Source organism: Octopus bimaculoides, chromosome 5 (genome assembly GCF_046866305.1).
Source record: "Octopus bimaculoides isolate indiv1 chromosome 5, ASM4686630v1, whole genome shotgun sequence".
Lineage (NCBI taxonomy): Eukaryota > Metazoa > Mollusca > Cephalopoda > Octopoda > Octopodidae > Octopus > Octopus bimaculoides.
The window spans coordinates 107591147-107612010 of record NC_142932.1 but is presented as its reverse complement, the minus strand read 5'-3'; the positions used below and the strand labels follow the sequence as shown (position 1 = coordinate 107612010).

At 32.8% G+C, this 20864-nt stretch overlaps 1 protein-coding gene across 1 annotated transcript; it reads right to left on the bottom strand.

Annotated features, from left to right (window-relative positions):
• Positions 1–1972: 1972 nt before the first annotated feature.
• On the bottom strand, positions 1973–20175 carry LOC106883087 (signal recognition particle subunit SRP68). Its single transcript, XM_014933979.3, has 11 exons — positions 20068–20175; positions 14166–14232; positions 12850–12963; positions 12012–12207; positions 10359–10628; positions 9772–10011; positions 7877–8098; positions 6489–6583; positions 5137–5281; positions 4064–4189; positions 1973–2769 (listed from the first exon to the last, which is right to left on the bottom strand). The coding sequence occupies exons 1-11, from the start codon at positions 20165–20167 to the stop codon at positions 2539–2541; spliced, it is 1806 nt and encodes a 601-aa protein (XP_014789465.1). The 5' UTR covers positions 20168–20175; the 3' UTR covers positions 1973–2538.
• Positions 20176–20864: the final 689 nt, after the last annotated feature.

The window sequence follows — 20864 nt, the reverse complement described above, 5'->3', positions numbered from 1 at the left end:
GTTGGCAATGAGTATAGTGTAGAATTCCAAGTAGAAGTAGGGGTTCACTAAGGATCAGTCCTTAGCCCCCTCTTATTCATTATAGCCCTCCAGGCAATAACAGAGGAATTCAGGACATGCTGCTCCTGGGAGCTCCTGTATGCTGATGACCTTGCTCTAATAGCCGAGTCACTGCCAGAACTAGAGACGAAGTTTAGGGCGTGGAAGCAAGGTCTAGAATTGAAGGGCCTTAGGGTTAACCGAGCAAAAACCAAAGTCTTAGTAAGTAGGAAGGCTGACAAATCACAAACCCCTTCAGGTAGATGGCCACAATTACAATTTCCATTTGATTTTGATGTACTTGACTCAGTAGGTCTCCTCAAGCACAGCATGTCACCCTACGATTCAAGGTGCTTTGGAGTCGGCTGGTTATATGACACTGGTGTAGATTACAGCTGTGAACTCACTTTATTTGCTGGGTCTTCTCAGTCACAGCATATCTCCAGAGGTCTCTGTCTTTCGTCATTGCCTCTGTGAGGCCCGACGTTTGAAGGTCATGCTTCACCACCTCATCCCATGTCTTCCTGGGTCTCCCTCTACCCTGGATTCCTTCAACTGTTTGGCAGTGGCACTTCTTCATACAGCTCATCCATACATAGTACATGACCATACCAACGCAAACGTCTCTCTTGCACACCACATCTGATGCTTCTTATGTCCAACATTTCTCTCAGGGCACTTACACTCTGTTGTGTGTGCACACTGACATTATACATCCAGTGGATCATGCTAGCTTAATTTCTTTCAAGCCTACGCATATCTTCTGCAGTCATGGCCCGTGTTTCACTGCCGTGATGCATGGCAGTTTGCACACATGCATCATGCAATTTACTTTTCACTCTGAGTGTGAGGCCCTTTGTCACCAGTAGAGATAGGAGCTTTCTGAACTTTGCCCAGGCTATTCTTATTCTAGTGGTAACACTCTTTGAGCATCCACCCCCACTGCAGACTTGGTCACCTAGATAGTGGAAGCTATCAACTACTTCTAGTTTCTCCCCCTGGCATGTGGTGGAATCTGTTTTCTGAGCATCTGTGGTGTTTATTGCCCATGCATCTGTCGCACACAAAAGCTATTTTCCCGGTTAATCTTCCTTTGATGTTGCTGCACCTCTTATGTGTCCATAGCTTACACTGGGTACATCTTAGGTTGTTTCTATGTACACCTTTTCTACAGATCGAGTAGGGCCACCTACCTGAAGGGGTGTGTAATGTGTTCGCCTTCCTACTGACTAGAACTTTGGTCTTTGCAGCATTGACTCTAAGGCCCTTCGATTCTAAACCTTGCTACCACACCTGAAATTTCTTCACTAGTTCTGGTAATGATTCTGCTATGAGGGCCAGGTCATCAGCATAGAGGAGCTCCCAGGGGCAAGTGCACCATAATCCACATGGACATATTTCTCTCCTGTGACATCACAATTTTCTCTCATATTTATTTTATTATTAATTTTATTTTACAACTGATAAAGAATAGCATTGTTGGCTACAAGTATACAAAAGGCTACTGCATTTCAGATACAGGAATTATCAGATTACCTGCAATTCAATGCAGAACAAATATCTGAAGGAATTTCGTTTACAAAGCACTGGACTGGTTTTTTAAAAAAGCTTTCTCATAAATATATACATACATGTATAGTATACAGGCTTCCATCCTGTTTCTGTCTACCAAATTGTACTCACAAAGCAATGGTCACTGAAAAGCAATACTAGAATACATTTGCCCATTGGGATCACAAACTTCTTAATCACATAGCTATGTCAGTGCCTCATTTCATCTGTGTTTTCCCTAAACCTTTTTATATATTTACATTAATGAATTATATATCAAATCTTAAATCATTAAATTACAATAACAGTAATGAGTAAAATTGATGTAAAAAATAGAAAAATATAATAGATGAATATTAAATAAACAATTTTCTCAAGCTTCTTTTTTAATTAAAACTGTGCTTTATTTTCAAAATCCTCCACAACGAAAATTCATCATAATATTCCAGAGGTTATATTGTTTCACAGTCCAGTTTATCAATTTATAAAATGATAATGGATTAAAAAAAAAAATTTAATGTCTTTTTTACTTTGGCCAGAATTTTCTTACTCTTATTACATCTGAGAAATGTTTCTTGAAACTATATATCCTTTTGAAGAAGCAGAAAGACTTGGAAGTAAATATTTAACAAAAGAAAACTTCGTATCTCCTTTATGGCATTTTTTGTCATTTCTGACAGAATTTTGACATTGATTTATTTTGGGAGAATGAATTTAACTGCATGAGTGTTTTCTTCTCTCATCAATTTTTAATTGGTAATGAACCCCAGAATTGACCAACTATCTGCTTACATATTACCAACTGGATGATATTCCCTTGTGAGGTTTTTTTTTTTTTCCTGATGAAATTTTTCTTTCTTTCTGTAGACAGGTACTTGCTCAGTTGTCTAAGAAATGGTTTTCACAAACCAACAATAATGTTGTTTCCAATCAGTTTGATTTGTAACTTTACTTTTTGCTTCCACCCCACAACCAACCTTTCATCAATTCACGAATACCACCAGTCTTTTGTTCAATCTTACCATCCAAGGACGGAAATGAAATATGATTGAGAGCCAGGTCAAAGAAGAGAGGTCTACAAGGAATGGGCTCAAATTCTGGGGGAAAGGTTACAAGTTTAGGATGTTTACTAACTAGTGATGGATCTTCAAAATACTGCTCAAGTCTCTCCATAAGAAGCTGTAAATAAATAGAGAACATAAAATTACAAAAATAAACTAGAAACTTTTATTTATAATATAAATAAAATTGTAGCAAATACATGCAATGTAATATAATACTGAATATTTGCACTGAAGTGATATTTCACCTATAATTATGGGTAATTTAACAAGGTTTTGCTAATTGTATTTCTGGGGTGAAGTGGTTTGATGGGTAAGGTGTAAAAAAATATATTTATCATGCCTGCCAAAGCAGTAGGTATGGAGCTTGTTTTAATTAGTTATGTAATAACGAATATATATATTTTATCTACAGAATATATTTTCTCAAATATAGAGTGTGGCAAGTACTTTAGTAGTACAAGCCAAATACTAATATCTTGCTTAGAAACCAGGACAAAAGTGAAAGAGAAGTAAAGTTAGTTAGTAGATATATCTTATAAAAGTTGTTGCATTCAAATTAACAAAAAATATTTTGCTGTGCATTGGGTATCCTTAATTACACTTGTCTGTCTCAGTCCTTGCAATTGCAGAAAATAGTAACTTGATCCCTGAAAAACGTTACTTGAGATCAAGGGATAGATTTACCATTCATCTGATTTAGTCCAAGAAACTTGAAGCAGAAACTGCAACTTAGAGGCCTCAAGGACTTGAAAACATTTCCTAGGAGTAATATAGTGGTCTGGACAGTTATTCATCCATTTTTTTGTATAAGGATGGAGGAGATATTTAACATTTCTAACACCTAACATATAAAGGAGAGTAAAGAATATAATATTAATGTTTCTGCTGTTAAAAAGAGAGCTAGTGAATAGCATATAAAAGGTGTTATTAGGCAGAAACTGAGTAGGTTGCTTGCAGTTACTACAATAGATGCTTTGTAGACTCCAACAGATGGAATCCATGACATAGGGAGAATTTTCCATTTTATTTAGAGTGATACTATCAGTTTAGATAAAGAAGTTAACAAGAAGCTAACATAAAAGGCTTCAGAAGATATTGAAAAGAGTTGCAGTATAACAAATAAGTAAAATAACATTAACAACTAGGCAAGGTGTGGCCATGAGCCAAGATCCAAACATCATAAGCAAACATAAAAATCTTAAACTGTAAAAGTGTGATTTGTATATATCCATTAAAGCTTTCAGTGTGTATTATAAAATGATGTTAATTTAGAGTTTATGTAAAAATTAGAATCATTCAGAAAACAATAGTGTGGTAAATATATAGAAACTGAAAGTTTTAAGAATTTATACTGAGTAATGAAATATCATGAGGGAGAAAATATAGAAAAATCTAATGGCCATTTTTACCTTCTTATTAGAGACAGTTTTCACTGGTTCAGTAATTCCAGTATTCCCAAGGATACTTGAAGCATGGCAGGAATCTCTCATACAAGATGCTTCTTTTTCCAGCTCTTCAATCTTCATTTTTTCATTCTAATGAAGTAATATTGAAAATTTACAAATTTTTAAAAGCATGAAATGAAGATTTCAAAACTGTAAAAATTATACATGATCTGGAATGAAGTTTCATTGTTAAGGAGTGACTACAAGACTAACAAATGGAAAAACATAGTTTTGATTTTTCTCTTTTTAAATCTAATCATTATAAATGATGTGCTGCCAATGTTGATTTTTAGATAATGAACATCATATCTGTTTACTTCACCACATAGAAAGCATTTTCAAAATTATATGTATAAAATGAAACAAATAAATGGTTGAAACAAAATACTATTTGGAAGTGGTCTGGAGTTCCAGGAAATGGTTTTGGACCAGAAGTGTTACGTACTTGATCAGACGATGACAAAATTTATGTAACACTAAAATGTGATATAAAAAATGGAATGCAGAAACTTAAAACCTAATGTAAAAGATGTGAATCAAAGAGGAAGAGATAAAACAAGACAAGTTAACCCTTTAGCATTCAGATTACTCTGTCAAATGTAATACATTGTTTTGAATTAATCATGCATTATCTGCATAGTGTCAGGATTTTGATGATGTAATTGTTTTATTTTTAGAATAACGTTGTAGGACAGGTGTGACAGGTGGTATTTGGTGAGTTTGAATATAAAATAGGTAGAAGATTTTGACTGGATATGGCTGGCTTAAATGCGAAAGGGTTAATCAGTTGTTACATCTAGAATGTAGAGTTAGTCATGCTATAGAGATAGTACATTCCAACCAAGTGTGTACAAAACCGTGTACTTGGATCACCAGAAGTAATAGTACCTATACCTAAGAGACTTAATAACTAGGGAAAATGTGGCTACAAACGGCTAAGGAAAAAAAAAAAAAAGAAATCAAGACCAAGTAAATAGAGATCTGAAATTGACACAAAACAACATTATAGTAGAAAAATAAACTGTTGTTTGACTTACTTGTATATTTAAAAATATTCCAGAGCTTTGCAGTCCATTATAACCATCTAAAGCAAGAGCAATGTAGTGAAGTACTTTTTCATATAATGCTATCGATTCCTTCCATTTCTTATCCATGGAGTATGAAAGAGCAATGTAGAAAGTCCTGAAATAAATGCATTAAATATGAAAAAGACTGTAAAACTTGATTTTTTAGTATTTTTGTGAGAGAAAAATAATATATGAAAATGAAATTGCTTTCTGATAAAAAAAAAATAAAATTAACCATCAGTAAGTGTAGAGAAGAGTGTGTGAGGCAGTAAATTCTTAAGGGGTCAGTCAGGTCTGAAATATGTCACTAATGCACTTGTGAAAGACAATAATTCAATGATTTTTTCATTTTCCTTCCTCTAAATTTTGATATGGCATGCTTATGTAAGAAATCAGTGTTATATACATTCTCTATTGAAATGCTTAAGGTACTAGGTTTTGGATTCTGATTTAAAACATTTCCACAAACATTTTTCTTAGACCAATCATTTAAAATGTCATCTAACCTGCTCTATTTTATGATATGAACAGAATAAAAAAAAGTTAAAATACACGTAAAATTGGAAAAAGATAGAAACACAAAAATCATCATCATCATAAATGTTTTACATCCATTTTCCATACAGGAATGGGTTGGATGGTTTTTCTGAGGCAGTATTTTATAGCCAAGTTTTTCCTACATATTAACCCTTTCAGTTGCTTCCAATGACACAGTGTACCTATTCTAAAACAGTTTTAGAATATGTGCAAACAAGATCTGCATATGACAAGCTTTTATACAGTTTTTTTCCAATCAAATTTCCCCTACAGACATTGGCTAATCCAAAGCTATGGTAGAAGACACTTGTCCAATGTGCTGCACAGTGGGATTGAATCTGGAAACAGGTATTTATGGAGCACACAGCCATACCTATAAATGCAGATTATGGTGGCCTTAATGTAATTTTAGCTCAAATTTTAAGAAGGTTATACAAGTGACACAAAAACTTAAATTTTTTTAGACAGGAAATGGAATATGTAACATTCATGCATCCCAAAGAGCATTAGCAACGTAAATGAAGTGAGAAAAAGTTTGTGTCAAGATTCAAAAGTAAGCGATGGACTTGGCTCACTAGCAACTTATCTTCTGCTCTAAGGCATGAATAACAAATAATTTCAATTTTATTCTTGTAAGGTTTTTCAAAACCTTATATGTGATACAATAAATTGCATAATTTTTCAAACAATACTAGTTTACTAAAGACAAATTGGAATTCTAATTGTACATGAATGATCTATTTTAAAAAAATTGGAACATTTAACACAAAACAGAAGTTACTTACCTAAAAGATTTAAAACTTTGAATTAATGTTTTAACTTCATTAGATAATTTCATATCATCTTCAATTCCAGCTAGGTTAAAGATCTCATTTAAATTCTAAGAGGAAATATGAAAAATTTCATTAAAAGTTAAATTAAAAATTGGAATTTGCTATAACTGTTGATGCACAATTAATAAACAGAAGCTCTCAATACTCTTAATTAGTTCTAGTGTATTACTGAAAACTAGCAAAAATGCTGGCCATAGTATGGTTTGATTATAATTATACTGGATAGTTAAGAAATACTGCATTAAAACATTAATAGTATCAAAACTAAGTCAAAAAGAAAATATTTGTAAAGAAAAATTATTCTCATTTGAAGGAAGGTGTACAGGAAGAAATTAGTGTATATAACCTCATTTATCAGTGATTTATTCATCACTGACCCAGGATAATATGGTATGCTCAATTGTGAACTATGTTACACTTATTACAGATGAACCTGTGATAACATGGGTCAGGGATCAGTCAGAATTTCTGGTTGTACTGCAATTGTACTCCAGCAACCTACCCAAAATGCACTGACTATTGCTTGTATTTACATGACAAGACTATGAGGCTGCATCATCATCATCCTCCCATAACATCTGTTTTCCATGCTGACATGGGTTGGATGGTTTGACTGGAGCTGGCAAGCCAGAGAACTACACCAAGTTCCAGTCTATAGCTGGATGCCTTTCCTAATGCCAACCACTTTACAATGTGAGTTGGGTGCTTTTAACAAGGCAGATTTATGTATTTGTACCCATCAATGTGGGACCAGTGAACAGGAAAAATATGGAGGCACCTGATCCTAACAAACAATGCAGATGAGTGCATTCTCTATAGGAAAAGGTAGAGATGGTCAAGAAAATATGTAACAGTGGAAGCTTCCTTGATTTTGATACCAATGAATCTACCATTTGTTTCATTTACAAAGTGCACAGAGATGATTCATTTATTACGTTCGTTTTGGAACCAAGCCCCATAATAAACAAGGACAGATGTATATCAAGTGTTAATTGCATGAAAGAGACAAGAGAAGAAGAAAAGAAGAATCCGGTAAACATGGTATGCACCCAATCCAATTGACAGGGTGAATTTTGCTGTCAAGAACTTGACTAGTAGATAACCTTTGAGGAAATATTAAAAGGAAATTGACCAGAATGTTTTGACCATTGATGATAGACAGAAGTACATGTTCAAATTAGAAACATAACTTTTATCAGGTTAGTGATTTCGGGGTTTATAAAAATGTAACTACCTGTCAAATGATATAAGATGCAAATCTATGTAATTTTTTAACAAATGTTAATAAAACAGATAAATTAATTTTAAGATAAAAATGGAAATAATTTTGTGGAACCAACCTGAATAATGATATCATAAAGCCGCACCAAATCTTGAGGTTTGGTAACTTTTTTCCCATCTGGTATGGTTTTGTTAGGAAGATATTGTTTCAAATTTTCAATAAGGAGAAGATTTCGTTCAATTGTTTTAGTAAGCCTGATATAAGTGAGGTAGGAGTGCAAATAATGTTGATTAGAAATCCTCACTTCAATGGTTTGACCACGCAATGCTGCCTTGAAGTTCTATACAGAAAAATATAAGGTTAGTGAAGCAAGAAGGAAAAAAACTAAACAAAAATTTATTACATTTGTAAAAATCAGACATCTTTGATGAGCTCTTAAGAAAACAAACACATATTCCACATATTTAGCTTGTAAATGGATGTTTAGGAAAACCATGAATATCACAATACACATTGTATCTTTACCAAAACACTCAATCTGATCCCTAACATTCTGATATTTTGTTACTGAGAAGATAGAAACAAGTATCAAAACAATAAGGTTTATATCTAGAAATGAATATGCTTCAAAAGAAAACTTAATGCTTGCATGGTTCTGTCATATCTTCCATAGAGGCACTAGGTGCTTTTATGTGGTCACCCAAACCACTAGAAACAGCAGCCTGCTCTTTTCTTCTTATTTCATTCATTTTCTATGTTGGTATGCATTGAATAATTTTTAAAAATTACTATTTTATAGTCTAAGAGGAACTGTTTGAAATGATGGGATGATTACAAGTGGAATGTTGATATGTTTGCTCAATAAGGGTTGACCTAGGGTTAAACAATAACACTACCACCTGAAAATGAATATTTTGTCATTCTGAATTATCTGCAACCTCTTTCCAAAAATCCTGGGCCCCTTTCTCATCACTATGCCATATCTACTCCAATCCAAGTAATACATCTTATTTCTCTCTGAATATCCTGGTTCCTCATGGGGAGCTTATCTGGATTTTTGTTATGTTGATTGTCCTTAAAAACTAAAGTGTTGAAACACATACCTCCACAATCCACAAGTATTTTAACAGGGACTTCAAAAACATCCTTCAATGAATTCCTAAGATTCTAGTTTTCAGTAATACTACAAAATGCAATAACTAGGAAAGATTCTGGTGACTCACTCATCCTCTCTAGTTATGAATATAACACAAGGCTTTTACAGATGCTATAAATGTTAGGCCTAACAATATTAATATAACATATGTTTCTAAAACTACATCTTAAAGAGTAGGCTGCCTTATCATAGCTGGAAAATACTTGTCAGCTTTATTTAATTGATGAATTTTCAAGTCAGACCCATTTTGGAGTACTGTCCATAAATTTGAGACACTAGACTGCACCGAAAGATTGGTAAAGATCTACTAAACAACATGCAACTAAGCAAATCTCAGACATACCGTTTTCTCTCCTTTCCTTGTCTACTTCAATTACCATGATCTCTGCTCCTCTGAACCAAACAGTTTTCTCAATCCTTCTACCCTTATATTTTTCCAAAAGAAGTTCAACTGCATCCATCACACAAGTCTCACACTGATGAGATTTCAAATTACACCTTACTGCCTTACAAAAGAACTCACTGGGCAATATAGGCCAAGGTACACCATGCATGAAAAATGTGGTGATGATCATGGTTGGAATACTCCTAGGTCTGCTTGATAAAGATTGATTTGAACATCTAACCTGTCTGGGAGAGCACTGCTGCTCCTTCCTTGACTAACCCATAAAGAAATAAATATGTTTAAATGAATAGACTTTTACTAAACAAATATTAAACTGAAACAACTAAAATTAATTTGTAGATTATTTCCTTTTATCAGAAACGTTTACTAAGAGATAAATCAATATATTCTAAGCTGTTCTTTGAAATTTAATGTTAAACGACAAAAAGTTTTCAAGTAAGTATTCAATTACCTGATCATCCTGTAATGCATCTCTGAGAACTTGTAAAGCATCTATACATTGTTTCAGTAAACTTTCAATAATAGACACTTTCCTATCAAAGCCTTCAGCTGTTTCTACTTGTTTAGCACTCTCTTGAAGGTTTAGCAAGAAAACTCGAACTTGTTCATTCTTCACAGGAACAGTGCGATTACGCCAAGTAACATTAGAGAGAGTTGCAGCTTGCTTTTCACGAGTTTGAGAGAGAAGTTGCTGAAATAAAAAAAAAAAAGTAAAAAGCCAATTATCAAATATTTAAAAATTATTTTTCAATGATTTCTTAATCATTTGACAGTATCTGAAAGAAACGCTTAGAACAAAACTAAAAGAAATACAAAATGATTAATACAGATATAGTCAAAATGTGATTCAATGTCAGTATGAATTGATTGTTTTTACAATAAATTATCAATTAATTATTCAATTAATAATTATTATTTAATCAAAGAAAACAAAATTGTTCAATAAGAAATATTTAGACAAGTTGTGTATGGCTGAAGTTAGTAAGAGTATAAAAAAAAAAAGGAGCCTCATTAAGATAAATAGGTCAAAATACTAACATCAAGATGTGCAAGTTGTGCATCCTGCCCAGATTCAAGTCTCATCCGCATGAGGTCTTTGATGGCGGATTCATCACCAATTCTGAAGCTACAATAACGGATATTAGGTGCTACTTCAGACACCCGCTGAAGATACAGATCTTTTGTTTCATCTGTGAAGGCACTGGCCAACTTCGAGTAGATAGTCTCTGAATTAGTATAAAATTCAATAGCATTTGCCCATCTTTCCAACTCAAATTCTAAAGTTCCTTTCATCCATGCTTGGTAACCCTAAAAAAAAAAAGCACATTAACATCAAAATAAAAAAAATAAAACCATAAGATGATAACCTTTTTCTCTTTTTCATCTTAACTAAGATATATATTATGATTTTAATATTGTTGTATAGTGAAACTGTAAATCCCTCCTGGTAAAAAGTGGTAGTAGCCAGCCATTATAAATAGACCAGTAGCTAGTTGACAGAAAAAGGTCGAGAGTACATGTAGACTGTGTTGATAGTCATGTCTGTGCTGATATAGTAATTATGTTATGTTACCGAGTGGACGTTATAACAATCTCAACCTTTAGAGGATAATAACACTGTACGATTGGGGGTCATGCAGTGCCAGACAGAAACATTCTGTTGATGGCTTTGGAATATAACAACATCTGTCAGAAGGACAACCATCATCAAAAGACAAATAACAGTGGCAAAAGACCACTTTACAATAAATATCAAAAATGTGACATGAAGTTAAAGACAATAATTCATATCATGAAAACAATAAATTCGTAATTCCTTTGTAGAAAGTGTCAAATATAGTATAAATTACTTTCCTAGTTCCCAAATAAGTTAATTATTAGTGGAATAATAATACTATATACTAAATGAAAAAAACCTGCTGTTGTTGTCATCTCTGCCCACTAAGCTCCAGGGCTTTGGTGTACCTAAGTCAGTAGGTGACCCCTTGACCTCACATAAATTTCTATTGCATGCATTATACAATTTGTACCAAACCCACAGATATATATACATGGTTGGTATGTTTGTAGATAATTCAGTTGTGATGGATCAATATCAAAAACAGTACCCATTTCTTTACAAAGTGTAGTTTTGATCTCCAGACTTCTGGGTTATGGGCCTAGCACACTTCTACTGCACCACTCTGGTTAACAAAAATTTTAGCAAATATATGATGGATTATTTCTCATATCATCAGTTCTGAGTTACATTTCTTGTATTACATCATCAATCATATGTTATTTATTTATTATTTCTTTCTATGCATTGGACCATTTGAGATATACAAAATATAGTAACTATAATAACCAATGCTGCAACGCTACAATGTTAACTGACTCAGTGAAAAGCGACATTTGAGTCTGCTGATACTCCAAGAGTCACATTTAACAAACAACATACATAGATCGCTGTGCTGCAAATTTTTCTAGGTGTCACCTCATTTGCTATTTTCAAATCAGCCAGAAGCAAATCAATTCTTTAAATGTTTCCTTAGTGCAGCATATTAGGCAAGCTTGCCAACGCTTTAGAAAAGAAGGGGGGAAGCTGACCTTTCACTGAATTTAGATAGCACTATGAATCTTTAGGCATAACTTTAAATTTATCAAACAAATATAAGCAAACTAAGAATAAAGAGATATAAATTTACACACCTGGGCTTCAAGTTTAGTTCGGGCATCACATTTAGTACTACCACAAAGTTTTGCTAAATCATCTGCATGATTTACAGCTTTTTTCAAACGAGACAACATATGAAACTGTTTCCTATGTTCTGTGTTAGCTTCAGCTTTCAGCTGCATGAAATAACCCCATGCTCTTTCAGCAGAGAAAAGAGGAAGATGTAGATATCTGGAAATAAAATGGATAAATATAAATGCCAAAAAAGCTAAATATATATTAGTATCATTTACATAAAAATAGATAAACATATTTACTATATTTGTTTTTGTCTGTAATGCTGCACATCATCAGCATCAACTTTCTAAGTACTTACAAAACTCACAAATTTGAAGAACAAATATAATTTATCGACCCCCAAAAGGATGAAAGGCAAAGTCGACCTTGGTGGAATTTGAACTCAGAATGTAAAGATGGACCACTAAGCATTTCATCCGGCGTGCTGACGTTTCTGCCAGCTCACCGCCTTATTATTATCTATTTATTACTAATCTATTTGTTTTTTTTATCATTATTGAATCAAACGAAACAGAAATACAATGACCATCTTGAATTTTATCTTTCAGATAATTATTTAACAATGTTTCAAAATTTACTTATAATTAACTGTGTTTCTGTCTGTAAGATTGAAATCTAGTGTATGTATATTTTATGGAACTCAGCAGTTGTGAGATTAATGTGTTGAATTACTAATGCAGCACACAAAATATCAACATTTGAGAATCAACTGAATATTTATTGCCAACACAGTAAACTAAGTATCAAGTACAAAAGGAAGCGATGGATAAATGACATTATGATGATAATATTTACCGGATATCAACCAACATATCATTGGTGATTTTTTTAGAAACAACTTTATGCTTGCTTCCCTGGGGAAAATGGAGAGACTTTCGTATGCGACGAAGTCGACGGCTACAATAGCTCCTGTAAAGCAACAGATAATTGAAACATCAATGACATGTACCATTAGAAAAAGAGATTTCTTTCTGAAACACAAAAATATGTTTTGTAAAAGGAATGTTATACAAAGAATAAAGGTCAAACACAGCATTATTTGAACTGAGAACTGAGGATGAAAAGTTGTAATATATTTAATAACATATATTCTACAGTCTAGACCATCTCTATTATTCTTAAAAGAAATATTCATTTCTGATTTAGATAAAAGCTAGATTTTTGTAAGAGAGTGGACTGTAGTTAACTGCAATGTATCACTGGAAATAATAATTTTGATGAATGGGACTAAATACTGAAAAGCAAATTGTTTAGCGCTATTGTTTCTGCCAACTTGCATTAAAAACAAACATTTAACAATGATTTCAGCCAATGCTTTAGTGTTGAATTTGTGCCTTTGGAATTTTTTAGATGTGAATCTAAGCCTTGTAAATTATGATTTAGTTTTAAAGCATTTCTTTTCAATCTATACCATTTTATATTCATCAATTTAATGAAATTAAAATAACCATTTTCATAGGAACTCATTCTGGTAATAAATATGACTAGCATGACTTTTTAAAAATCTTTTACTTGCTTCAGTCATTGAACTGTGTAGCCAAACTGGGGAACCACCTTAAAGGGTTTAATTGAACAAATCAACCCCAGTACTTATTCTATCAGTCTCTTTTGGAAAAGTGCTAAGTTACAGAGACATAAAAAAACAACAACACTGGAAGCAGAAATGTGTGTGTGAACAAACCTATATACATACGTGTGTATGTGTATGTATGTATGTATGTATACATTCGTAATGAGTTTCCACTCAGCATCCATCTACCAAATTCACTCACAAGGCATTGGCTAGACTGAGACTATAATAGAAAGTGTCCAAGATGCTGCACAGTGGAACTGAACCAGAAATCACATGGTTGTAAAGCAAGCTTCTTTAAAGTCATGCCTGTGCTTATACAATTATATATTTTTTTATTCTTTTATTTAGTTTCAGTCATTGCACTGCAGCCATATATAAAATTAAATCTAAATTAGATCAATGTTTTGAACATAAGGAATTGGTATTCTTAAAACTGAGAATTTGGTGTAAAATAATATAATTTATACACTGAAAGCAGAAAGTGACTTCTGTAAATATATTTTGAGCCTATTTAGAAAATAATGAAAATTAATTTTACCTATAACGTTGATAATCTCCATGTCTAAGGCCATGTTGCTGTTGGGCTTCTTTAATTATCTGTAAAACTGAAGATTAATATTCTCATAAGTAAAAGTTTCAAGTCACATGCACAGAATTAGAAGCAAAAAATATTTTCCAAAATGTCAACTGATGTTATGAACATTCTATTTTGTAATACCTCTATATGCCTATCTGCTAACATTTTTATATGAATTTAAATATATAAATACACACACACACATATGTATTAGTGTGCCTGAGATGTCAAAAGTGAGAATTGTATTAACCTTTTTGATACTAAACTACCTGATACACCTTTGATTCTATGATACAAACACCATGTTTTAAAGCAGTCATGGGCAAACTGGCAGGTGGGACTTTCTGAATGGCATGCCAATGAAAAATGACCTTGATTTTTTTTAGTAGCATGGCCCATCTGATGATAAGCCAAATCCCATGTGGCTACCTTCTCAAAAAAAGATTGCCCGTGCCTGTTTTAGAGTGATCTAAATTTAAACCTTCCATCAAAACATTTCATGTTATGTTCCAAACACCAGCTTAATGATGACAAAGTTATTTTATTAAATTCTTCATCATTTTCAAAATTAACCGAAACAAAGTCAGTGTATTTCAACAGAAATATAATAGCAAGAGGGTTAATTACAGAAAGTGCATTCATAACATCCATAAAGTAATTGATAAACTTCTTGTCTAATGACTTTTCACTGTTTTTATTAATAGTAAAATATTAATCTGTGATCCGAGTCAAAAAACTGAGATCAATAATTTGTAAATGTGACAGTGCATGCTGTCCACAGAGAAGTGGTTAAGTCACAAAGGTACACAACTACGTAGTTAAGTGTGCTATCAATAATTATGGATTTTTCATTGTTCTACTCAACAGCTGAATGGTAGTTATAAAAATGTAATTAATAAATAATAGGTGCAGATGCGGCTGAGAAACTTGTTTCACAAACATGTGGTCGTGGGTCCAGTCCCACTGCACAGCACTTTGAGCAAGTGTCTTCTACTTAAGCTCCAGGCTGAGTAAAGCCTAGGGAGTGGATTTGGTAAGTAGAATATGTATGTGTGTGCGTGTGTCCTCGTGATGATTGCGAATGGATATCCCTGTCATACAAGTGATGTTGTTCATTTCCAGTCTTCCTTGGAAATCAGATCTGGCTATGGAAAATATTATTTTGCTTGGAAACATGTGAGAGTAGATGACTAGGGCATCCAGTTGTTGAAAAAAATCTATCTCATCAAATTCTATCTGACCCATGCAAGCATGAAAAAGTGGACATTGATAATGATACTTTCTTCAAAAATATTAAGTTTCATAAAGATTTCCTTGATTTCATCATTATTTAATCTTCTTACTACCGCACTACACATTGGTAATTATCACATGTGAATTATCATATAATTATATTTATATACAGATCCATACTTTCTCTATATATAATTCAATTAAGTGATTTCAATTCTCATTTCAATGACTTGACTAATTGACTTTGTTTTGCTAATAATTAGGTAGTTAAAAGTTTATTTAACTTGGTAATTATTACCAATCTTTCAGTGAATATAAAACTTTCTGTTCTCAGTTGTAATACTAAAGAGATATACTATTTCCTTGCTTTTCAATTTATCTTTTTGATTATGAATTTACTTGTATAGCTAATTAGATAAATGAAAATTTGAATCTGTCTTCACAGGCATTTCCAATTTCTTTTAGTTGACTTAATATTTCAGATGAATAAAAATTTTCTAAAATAGGCTGTCCATATGTAAGGAATATCCAGTGATGGCTAACTAACTTGTTGGCAATTGATTGTTAAACAATATATTCATGGTTTAAATATTTACACACACACACACACACACATATAGCGCATAGAAGGGATTATGATCTAAGTTGTGTTCTTGTGAAACACATCTGCACATTCCAGTAACCAAATGTATATAACTGTTATGAATTTATCATTTTATTAATATTTATATTCTTAATGTATTTATTGTATTGTAATGAAACGTGTGACATGGAATTAAAAATATACCAAATTTTTCAGTTTTTGTTTTAACACACACATATATATATGCATCTTATGATCCTAAGTTTCACCAGGGGATGTACAGAGTATTCAGGCAAATTATGACATAACTTGACTGAAGACCCTGTACATCCATAGGTGAAACTCATGGTAGCAAGAGACTGACTTGACCAAAATAAAATATATTATTAATCTCTACCATGGTATCCATCGTATCAAGTTCTCTTTATCTAACAGACAACACTAAATGGATTTATATATATATATATATATAAAATTTATAGAAAAACAAAAGACAAAGTGTATGAACAACAAGCAAGTGTATTAGTTTGACACTCGGGAAAATGAAGAAGTCTTTTACGTTTCGAGCCTACGCACTTCAACAGAAAGGAATAAGAGGAAAAAAAAAAAAAAGAGAAAGAATGAAAAAAATTTGTAGATTTCAGTGGTACAGCATATATAAAGAGAAGCTCCAAAATAATATATAACAGTACACAAGAAAATTATAGACATTTAGAAATTATATTTATAAACAATTAAGAATTATCATTTGTTAGAAATTATTGACAGCAGCTGGTATAGACAGACACTTCACAGATGAGATGGTAAATGATTAGACGATTTGCAGATGTTGATAAATACATGCTGTTATAGAAAAAGAAATGATAACGAGAGAATATAAGGTATTAAGAGATTCACAGTGACTGGAATAGAATATAGCTGAAACCAGCCATTAGTATTAGGAACAGTGCACATTACTCTCCTAGATGAAAATAGTAATAAATCGAAAATGTTGCACCTGAAATTCTCTGATACAGAAAAATACTTTTGAAGCATGCTACTCATGTATATTGTTGGATACCTCATCAATTGCTATTTTTCAGCTTTTTTGTATTAATCATCTTTAGAGCTTTTAATTATTTTTGGAGTTTGATAATTATGAAGTAAAAGTACAGGACTACTGATCACTTAATTCAAGACAACTAGCTATGTGCTGAGTCCCTGAGAAATATGTCTCACTTCACCTGTCAGAATAATGGTTTTCAATCCTATTCATTGTTCAGTAATTAAAGGTGAGAAGAGCTGCTAGAGTATAAAATTCGTCTTTCTTGAAACTGGTGCTGAGCAGTAAGCTCAGCTCACAACTGAACAACAGACACACTAGCAACTTGTTTGATTTATGGTTGAAACTTTAACTTCAAATTTACAACACTACATCTGATCACTGTGTAGCTTGACCTACCAATTTTCTCAACAAATGCTAGGCTTTATAATATCTAATCTTTTATAGTGATCACAAATTATAACGATTAAGCTTCCTCTTTAGAGCTGCGCTATAAATCAGTCATACACAAAAAGCAAATTTGTCTCACACTCAAATCCTGCTTCCAAATCATCATCATTATAGTTTAACATCCCTTTTCTGTGCTGGCATAAGTTGTATGGTTCAACAGGAACTGTCAAGCAAGAGGACTGCAGCAAGCCCCAATGTCTGCTTTGAATGCCTTTCCTAACACAAACCATTTTGTCAAGTATATTGGGTGTGCTTTCTGTGGAACTGGCACATCCTCCTTTTATCACTCCCATTATTGTATATGAAACACTTCACCAAAACTAATAGAACTATAATTCCTTCTCATTCCTGTTTTCCTTTTGACAACCTACTTGAAACTAAAGAAACTTATTAATCTTGGTTTCTTTTTTTAGTAGTGTTGCTACCTGATGATGAGCTATGTCTCATGTGGCCCATTTCTTGAAACAATGTTGCTCATGTCTGCTATAAATTTAACAAAAGAGACCCAACTTTGAAAACATGGATAAAAACTGGCAGTTTTATTATGTATGTAAAATGGTCTTCCTTATTTTATTTAAAATCAAGATTAGGAAAATGAAATCCAAACTAAAAACAAGCCAGAGTTTTTAACTCTAAAATTAAGTGACAACTCATAAGAAAAGGCATACTGTCATAGATTTTATTCATTGCTATTATATCTCTGTAACAGAGATATATTATAAAATAATAAAGAATGTATGCATAATATTGAATAATTTTGTTTAATTTTAAACTTTATGCATGTCAAGAAAATTGTTTTCTTAATCTTACATAACACTGATGTAGTTGATTTATACATATGGATAAAATAAAATGGAAATCTCTTTATGATAAAACACCTGTGAAAGTGTATGTGTGTGAGGATATTGAACACTAAACTTGCCCATGTCTAGATTAAAATTGAACCCAAGCCTTTTTAAATACCATCTAACATACTTGAAGAAAAATGGAATATAAAACGAAAAATGGTTTAATTTCTCATTAACTTTTCAACTGTTTACTGTGTTAAAGCTGCAATTTCTATTTGTCATAAAACAACAGATTATATGGAGAACATTTATTTGAATACTAAGGGAAATTAAGTACAGTTAAAATTATATCAACAGCAGTAACTAAAACTACCAAAGTACAGAGGCTGTCTAATATTGATTTCTAACAGAGGAACAAAAGCCACATTTGTTTAAAGGGGTATTAATCAGTGAGATCGATTTCAGTACTTGACATATTTTATCGACCCTGAATAGATGAAAGGTAAAATAGACCCCAGTAGGGTTTGTACTCACAGCATAAAAAGACCTAATTAAATACTGCAAGGTCATTTTATCAGGAATTTTACTGATTCTGCCGTATGCCACCCTGAAGGCTGTGTTAAATATCTTATATCGGCTTAGGAGGAGTAGGAGTAAATGAATTCAACACCGGTAAGAGGAGGAGTAGAGTAAATTAATTCAATACCAATAAACAACTGGTACATATTTATCGATGCCGGAGAGATGAAAGACAAAGACTTTCTTCAAAAGGATGTGAAATCAGAATTTCTGATGTATGGAACTAAATAATACAAAGAGTGTGCTCTAGCGCTTTAAAGTTTCTGAGTTTCTATCGCTATATTTTCTTATAGTGGCACAAAGTCACATATTTGGAGTGGGGACGGAGTAGTCGATTCAACTGATTCTTGTGTTTGGTCACTTCGGCGGAATTTGAACTCAGAATACAAAGTAACCAAAATAGAAATACAAGACATTTTGTCTACTGCCTTTACAGATTCGGCTAACCACCCTTGTCACATTTCGATAAAACCTAAAACAAGACGCTTATTGTTCTTTAGTAATATCCGAAAGATTTTTACAAAAATAAAAAAAATCTAAGAGAACAGAATTTAAACGTTAAAAAAATACTGAAAAGTGTTACAAAATCGAATATCTAAATAGAACAGAACTTCAAAATATATAGTTACATATCAAATTAAATTGTTTTTACTCTGTTGGATTGTAAAGACTGTCAGATTACACTTTCCACGTGTTAGTAAATAGGTACGAGATAACGGATAACATATGGATAACACCCTGTTTTAAAATGAGATTAATTTCGGATCAAAGGGAATTTCTAAAACCATGCTGGTTAGGACAGTTGGATCGATGTTATACATTTCTAAATCTGGATAAAGAATGATGAAATTAGCTGAAAAATTGTACAGCAGCAGATGAACGTCGATGCATAAATGAGCCAAACTGCACGAGATCTAAACATGAGGTGTCATACGTAACTGACACGTATGTGAACATTAAAGCAACGAAAACACAATCGGCAGGTTTTGATTTCGAATTACAACTAGCCTGTAGTAAAGTACAATGAAATGTAAAATATCTTCAGAAAAATATTCCTTATGAATAAGAAAATGGTGCAAAATTCGAACCATTTCTGATGACTGAATAAGCAAGTAAGTACTAGTCTGAATAACATTAGCATTATGAACAAACAACACATAACTAAAAAGATCAAGTAAATTATTATACTTTCAAGTGTAAAACTTGTTGAGGCCGATGTACGATGATCCTTTCTTGATTCCGAATGTTCGTGTGAAGAATCGCCAGCCGCATTACTTGATTGAGCCATATTGAATGACTTAGTTGATGATGAGCGCCACCTACCATACTTTAGAGAGTTATCTCCTCTTGCATATTCTTTGGAAATCAATGTTAAATCGCAATGGCAGAATAGTTAAGTGTTAGATTCTTGGATGAAGAGTTGTAAGTTCGTATTTTACTTCTATGCACTCTGACATACAACTCTTGTAAACTGTAGACTGGTTGTATAGCTTAGTGTTTGTGTGTATAGAAAGTACTTGGGAGATATGTTACTGAGTTCAGCACAAACACAAAAACTTAACTGTATTAATAATGATTTTTTTTTACATGGCTACAAATTTCCAGGGAAAAAGTATAGTAAATTGAATCGATTCTTGTACATACTGTTATCAATTTTATTAACTCCAGAAAGAGGTAAGATGAAGTTTTCCTCCGTGGAATACAGAGTGCTGAGGTTAAATTCTATAACACAATTAGCCAAAGGCTGTATAGAAATTAAAGGTACCAGATATAACAATAATAATTATACACATACATACATGATAGCTGTCCATTTGTGACTGATGAAGACCATTACTGACCATTGCCTATGTGAAGTGTCAGTAATGCCGTGCATGAGGTTATTGCACCCATTGTCAACTTCACCCAGGTTTGTGCTCATGGCATCCATGCTTGTTGTAGAGTCCTCCTACTTGACCAGGTACTGGAAAGTCAGTGATTGCACA

Bases quoted from the DNA above. Each gene is read 5' to 3' on its own strand.
- LOC106883087 (XM_014933979.3), bottom strand. From the start codon at position 20,167: ATGGCTCAATCAAGTAATGCGGCTGGCGATTCTTCACACGAACATTCG. The intron at 6,584-7,876 runs GTTGGTTCCACA...ATTTCCTCTTAG, and splicing joins TTTATGATATCATTATTCAG to AATTTAAATGAGATCTTTAA. The intron at 5,282-6,488 runs GTAAGTAACTTC...CATTTATTTCAG, and splicing joins CAAAGTTTTAAATCTTTTAG to GACTTTCTACATTGCTCTTT.